Source organism: Crinia signifera, chromosome 4 (assembly GCF_055691185.1).
Source record: "Crinia signifera chromosome 4, ASM5569118v1, whole genome shotgun sequence".
Classification (NCBI taxonomy): domain Eukaryota; kingdom Metazoa; phylum Chordata; class Amphibia; order Anura; family Myobatrachidae; genus Crinia; species Crinia signifera.
The window spans coordinates 113,997,660-114,004,231 of record NC_139220.1 but is presented as its reverse complement, the minus strand read 5'-3'; the positions used below and the strand labels follow the sequence as shown (position 1 = coordinate 114,004,231).

Genomic DNA, 6,572 nt, shown 5'->3' with positions numbered 1-6,572 from the left:
GGCTTCACAGTGCACACAGTATGAGATTTATGGATTGCAATATTACAATTTTACACTGAAACATGGTTAAGTAATGGGATATTGGACAGTGTTATAGATTTTGCTGGATGGTATATACTACAGGCAGATAGAACATCTGATGGCTCTGGTAAAACCAGGGGTGGAGGGTTGTGCATTTATGTTAATAGAGCTTGGTGTGGAGACTCTGTTATCATTAAGAAACATTGCTCGGTGGACCTTGAGTTTCTCATGGTTAAGTGCAGACCCTTTTACTTGCCGCAAGAATTTACTTCTGTCTTTGTGACAGCTGCCTATATCCCCCCCCCCCCGATACAGTAGCTAAAGTTGTTATGAAATAACTTAATGCAGCTATCAGTAAGCAGCAGACTGCTCATCCGGAGCATATTGTTGCTGATGACTTTAACCAAGCAAATTTAAAAACAGTTCTTCCGGAGTTCCATCAGCATGTCACTTGTGGAACAAGGGAAGGAAAAGTATTGGATCATGTTTACACAAACTTTTCTGGAGCTTATCCAGCATCTACTCTCCCTCATTTGGGGCAGTCTGACCATCTTTCTATATTCTTGACACCAAAGTATCTTCCGCTTATACAGCGAGTGAGGCCAGTGATCAAGGATATTAAGGTCTGACCAAAGGGGGCTGATTCTGTGCTGCAGGATGAGTTTGAACATACAGACTGGAGTGGGTTTGAAGCCCAGGCTGCAGAGGGTTTGCATGTAAATATTAACAGTTATACTTCCTCAGTGCTGGACTATATCAACATTGCTATTTCCAAAGTTACAACCTGGAAGCAGTTTATTGTTAACCCCAATCAGAAGCCGTGTATGAACAAGGAGGTTTGGCTCCTTCTGAGGGCCCGTAACATTGCCTTCAGGAAGGGGGATGCCCATGCATATAGTGAATCCAGGGCTAACCTGAGAAGGGGCATTATGAGGGCAAAGTGTTGCTATAGATTAAACATCGAGGAACATTTTTTAAGATCTGACCCTGATGCATGTGGCAGGGCATTCAAGTCATCAGTGACTATAAATCAAACTTATTAGCCTCAGATGTATCTTTTTTTAAACGAGTTAAATAATTTCTATGCACGGTTTGACAGAGGGAATGATGAGAATGCAACTAGATTGCCTTCGGATAGTCACCCCTTACATCTGCAGAGGTGTGTGAGGTATTGAGTCAAATTGATGTAAATAAAGCTGCTGGCCCTGATGGTATCTCGCGGCATGTACTTAGAGCATATACAACAGTTAGCAGGGGTTTTTATGGGTGTGGTATATTGTCCCGACAGTCGGGATCTCGACTGGCCGGACAGTGGGGCAAGCGCAACAAAGCCACATGCGGGCTCGCTATGCTCACCACCTATTCTAGTCTCCCTCTATGGGGTTCACGGACCCCCACGAGAAAGAATAGCCGGTGGCCGCCGGAACCCAGAGTGTCGGGATCCCGACGTCGGGGCAATGACGGTCAGGAAACTGTCCGGCACCTGTATTTACAGGCATTTTCAACTTGTCCTTTAAATATATGGCCATTATTCCGATACCAAAGAATTCTAGTCCAGTGTGTATGAATGATTATCGGCCCGTGACGCTAACTCCGATCATTATGAAGTGTTTTCAATGTTTGGTTTTAGGGTATTTTAAGGCTAACCCTTCGCCTAATCTAGATCCATACTTGTGAAAAGAAACACTCAATAGAAGCAGCACCCAGTCTGGACAAATAGTTTATGGTCCTACATATACATAGATCAATTCATCAACATTTTATTATAGAGCATAGTCCCTTTAATCAGATATAATTAAAAATAATGATCAGTCTTCAAAATACAAGATCTGCTCCAAAATGTTGCAATCTTTTATATTTAATGTTTCATTTAACAAGTAAAGGAAAAAGACATATTAAAAATGTTCGTTGAACAAATTTGATTTCATCTTCAATATGCTAGTTGTTGGTGCTTGTTTCTGTGGTTAATACAAGGCAACAAACAATCAGCAGTAATAAGCACAAACAAAAAAACTTAAAAAAAAGCAGTATTGGTAACAATGTGTGATGCAGTATTTAACCAGACAGTTGCTAAAGACACAAGAAAAAAATGTAACTCGACAAACTCACACTATGGGACACTGCCGTCCTCTAGCAGATCTACATGTTAATACATAACATTAGAGATGAGCAAATCAAGGTCAACATTTTGCCCACAATTATTAGTTTATATTTAGTCTGGAAACGTTGCTCGTCTCTAAACAATATGTATCAAAGTCCAGCTATAGCACCAATCATTACATTATAATGTGGAATGTCGCATATTCGATATCTTATCATTGAAACAGTATTCCTATAGTTTGGGGTTATTTATCAAAGCTTGAAGAGAGATAAAATTGTTAGATATAAACATTACTGGCCAATCCACTTCTGCTGTGTTTGAGGTGACAGTTAGGAGTGGACCGGGTGGTTCTCTCTCCAAGCTTTAATAAATTACCCCAATTTGTAAATATGCAATACTTTAGAATGGATATTTGATGGTCACAGCATGAATTTCAAAATATCCTTTATGTAAACTATTTTAAATACAAGAGAAGTACAGCTAGAAGCACTGGCGGAACTTGTGAGTGGCTGGCCCAGGTACACACATATAATTTGGGCCCCCCTTCTCTACTCTAACCCAAGTCCACAATACGCAACACAGCAGTTGGTGGCAGCAGTGGGCCCCCTTAGGACCAGATGTACTAAGCTTGAATAGTGATAAAATGTACAGCGATATACCACCAGCCAATCAGCGCCTACATGCCATGTCACAGGCTGTGTTTGAAAAATGACAGGTAGGAGCTGATTGGTTGGTGGTTTAAAACACTCCATTTTATCACTTTTCAAGGTTTAGTACATCTCACCCTTAGTCTTAAGGGGCCCCTGGTGCAATGCACTTGCTTCACCAATGGTAGTTCCGCCTCTGGCTAGAAGTCCGACTTGTATAAAATAAGTTACAAATAAAGCACATTGTGACCGCTCAGGAGAGCCGGTTTGTGCAATCCAATATTGATTAGGGGCTCTAGTCCCTTCCATCTTTTCCATAGTACAAGGATCCCATTCACACTACAGTCAACATATAAAAAAATAAATAAAAACGGAGACTGGCTTTTAAAACAAATATAGACATTGCTTTTAACTTATGTAGATACTTCAAGTACATAGAACACAATGTAAGATATTAAATAAAAATGTATGTAAGGCTTCATAATTCTTACTGCAGTCATTGAGTAAGGTCTATTTGTTTCAAAGTATGAAATCAACTTGTAGCTGAAGTGGCAATAAACTACAAGACGTAATACAGTACACAAACCTTTCCCTGCAGAAATCAACACTACTACCAACGAACAACAGTCACGTCCTGGTGGGTAGACTACATGCACGATATAAAGTCTTTCATGAGCACGTCGTAGCTCACACGAAGTAAGAAGTCACACAATTATCCATTTTGTTAAAAGGAAACCACATGATGCCAAACATTTACAGCACCACCTTTAAAATATACCCATACAAAGGCTAAAAAGGTAGTTGTAACAGGTACAAGTTATTTCCCCAAAACATGAAAAACACCTAAATGTGCAGGACATGCAGTTTGTGAACAACTGCATTACACAGCAAATGTTAAATAGGAAAAAAATTTAAAATGTACCAAAAAACATTTACTTTAGTTAATGTTCTTCTAAAAGTTCAAATATAGAATTGAAAACTACCTACTTTATAAAGGTAATAGCTACTACTAATGCTTACATTATAATAAAATAAAAAGGTCAAATTAAAACAAAAATAAAAACCAACCCTCCCAAAACAAAAGGCTTCAGTTAAGCAACTGAGGTTCAGTCCCTTGTGACTGCAATAAAACTGCAGTGTGCTTGCATAGCTTGGAAAGCAGACAAATCTCAAGCACTGCTGCCTTCGTCCTGCTGCTCTTCACAGTGGTTGAATGTAGACATCTGCTCAGCAAAAGGTTGAGACATCCACGGTCCATTCTGAACCTGGCCAGCAAACTCCGAGTTACAAGGTGCTAGGTGAAGAAAATAAATCATAAAACTACTAGTTAGATTGCACAAGGTCCTAACTAGAAAATTTTATTTAAACAGCAAAAAAGGTTTGATAGCTCAACCTGTAAGGTTCCCTGTCATAGTGTAATTATATTGTACTAGTAGGCCCACTGGAAGCAAATGGTTTGAAAGCTAGTCTGCTACCTTCTGTGTTTGTGCATATTTGAGAAAGATTTAGTTTCACTCTCTGCCAGCAGATGGCAGTGTTTCTGAGACAGATGTGAAACCATCACTAATGATCAAAATATGTCCAGGTCCAACAAATTTGATAATTTCAGACTAAGGGGCAGATCCAATCAGCCACAAGGCTCCATACAATTGCATGCACGGGATGATATAGTAGGATATTCTTGCTTATCTTTTTTTTAGTTACTATTTCAGTGTGGGGTATGTTGTAATACCTTATATGTTATGATGGGACACAATACGTTATAAGGGGGGGGACTTTCAGGTGCCTGCAAGTGACAGTATTACATTTATCGTGCAAGCTGAAGTGTTACCTGTAGGGTCAGGCAAGTTACACAATCCACCTTCTCCATTAGGTATCTGTTCATTAAGAGCTGGGAAGCTAGCGGCATCATATCCAGGATCATGTTTCTCCTCCTTTACTGCTTGTTTCTTTGCATCCTCTGTACAGCAGGAGAACATGCACCAAATCATCAGCATCAACATTACTTATTCAGCAAGTATAGAACTAGCGACAACCTTCTTCATAGATTTAGTCCATAAACAGAGAAATATAATATTCATATATTTCAAGCCACAGGATGAGTGTCAGTAGGAACAATGAATTATTGCTTATTCACAGATTACCATAAAATAGAAAGAAAGAAAGAAAGAAAGAAAGAGAAAAGAAGGAAGGAAGGAAGGAAGGAAGGGTGTATATTATATACTGCTTTCAGATAACAATGCTGGGCCGGACTAGGGATCTTGATGCTGGGTGTTACCTGGCTACAACCCGGTTCCGGTACTGTCACACTAAACATGGATCGCCAGTTATAGAGGGCAACCCAGGTTTAACACTGGTCCAATTGCTTGGTTGGTGGACCCTCAACCTGGGTTGACCCAGCAATAACCAGGGTTATTTTTGTGATCTAAAATGGGTATAACTAGCAAGAAAATTCTATCAACTTCAACATTTACAGGTGTGTGGGCAACAATTTACACCAGTATTTAGTGTAAAATGATAAAGGAATTTTATCTACCAAGCTAATGGAGTGGTTGGTAGTTTGTTTTTAATATTTGGCCTTTTAAATGAATAAAATAATGTAACGCTATTTAACCACCTTTTGTGGTGTACTGATTGACATCCTTCAAATTTAAATCATTACCAGCCCCCATAACGTTGTTAATCAGAGGAACCATACCTTGAGCCAACTGCAAGTCGAAGGAGTACTGAACCTCCTGGACTTCCCTGGCACTTTCTACACCCTTCATTTGGTCTCTTAAGTCTTTTAACTTGATGTAGTGATGTACCTTGTCCTGTGCTCTGGGGAACTGTGCACACCTGGCACTTGATGAAGGCATGACATAACACAGCTGTTTCCAAACAAAAAGTACAGTGAAAATGAAACAAAATACAAGTCACCACAATTACGGAATATAAGCAAGCTTGATTGCAAAAGAAAAGAAAATGCATATACCTTTAAATTCAATTTCTCCCTATCATTTCTCTGTTGCTGCTTAACAAAAACTGCTACTCCTACAGTATACCGTATTTTTTGCACCATAAGACGCCCACTTTTTTTTCTCCCCAAAAAAGTGGGGGGAAAAGTGTGTGCGTCTTATGGAGCGAATACAGAAAAAAAACTCCTGCAAAAAAACATCCTGGATGCTGGTGCACCATCATCTCAGGAGCTGCAGCAGAGCCCACTCCTCTCTCTCTCCCCCCCCCCCCCCGGTACTTGTCAGCTGCAGTCCGGGCAGCGGGGATCATGCAGTGACCTGTGGGTTCCGTTCGGCGAATGGGATATCATTGGCGGGGTCCCTGCGGCAGATGGGGACTAGTAGCACTAGGGTGGATTAGTAAGTATAATGTGCTACATGTCTCAACCCTTTTCAGCCCCCCTATTCCCCCTTCGCATCTCCTCTCTTTTCTGTACTCCCACCCCATCTCCCTTCTCATTTTACTTATGTCCACCTGTCCCCCTCTGTGCCTATCCCCCTTGCCCTTCTCATCTCCCTTTCCACTCCATCACATTTCTCCTCCTCAGGTTCAGAATATTTTTTTCCTAATTTCCTCCTCTAAAACTAGGTGCGTCTTATGGTCAGGTGAGTCTTATAAAGCAAAAAATACGGGTATATGGTGCTTCTAGTATTATTCATTTAACCCTTTGAGTGCCAACATTGCTGTGTGAGAGGTGCAAAATATCCGCTAAGAATGCCAGGGTCGAAGTTGAGAAATTAGAAATTATTTTAGTTATTGCCGACAAACGTTCTGAAATCAATTAATTTAAGCTTTATTAAACATTG

The 6,572-nt window shown here is 40.3% G+C and overlaps 1 protein-coding gene across 3 annotated transcripts in view; it reads right to left on the bottom strand.

Moving 5' to 3' along the window:
- Nucleotides 1–1,725: 1,725 nt before the first annotated feature.
- Nucleotides 1,726–6,572, bottom strand: part of TDG (thymine DNA glycosylase) — a 15,559-nt gene continuing 10,712 nt past the window's right edge. For all 3 annotated transcript variants that reach the window (XM_083182273.1, XM_083182272.1, XM_083182271.1), the window contains exons 8-10: nucleotides 5,468–5,639; nucleotides 4,601–4,729; nucleotides 1,726–4,063 (exon numbers count right to left, since the gene is read on the bottom strand). In XM_083182273.1, the coding sequence (XP_083038399.1) occupies nucleotides 3,939–4,063; nucleotides 4,601–4,729; nucleotides 5,468–5,639 (426 nt within the window). In that variant the 3' untranslated portion in view covers nucleotides 1,726–3,938. The remainder of the gene's footprint in view (nucleotides 4,064–4,600; nucleotides 4,730–5,467; nucleotides 5,640–6,572) is intronic.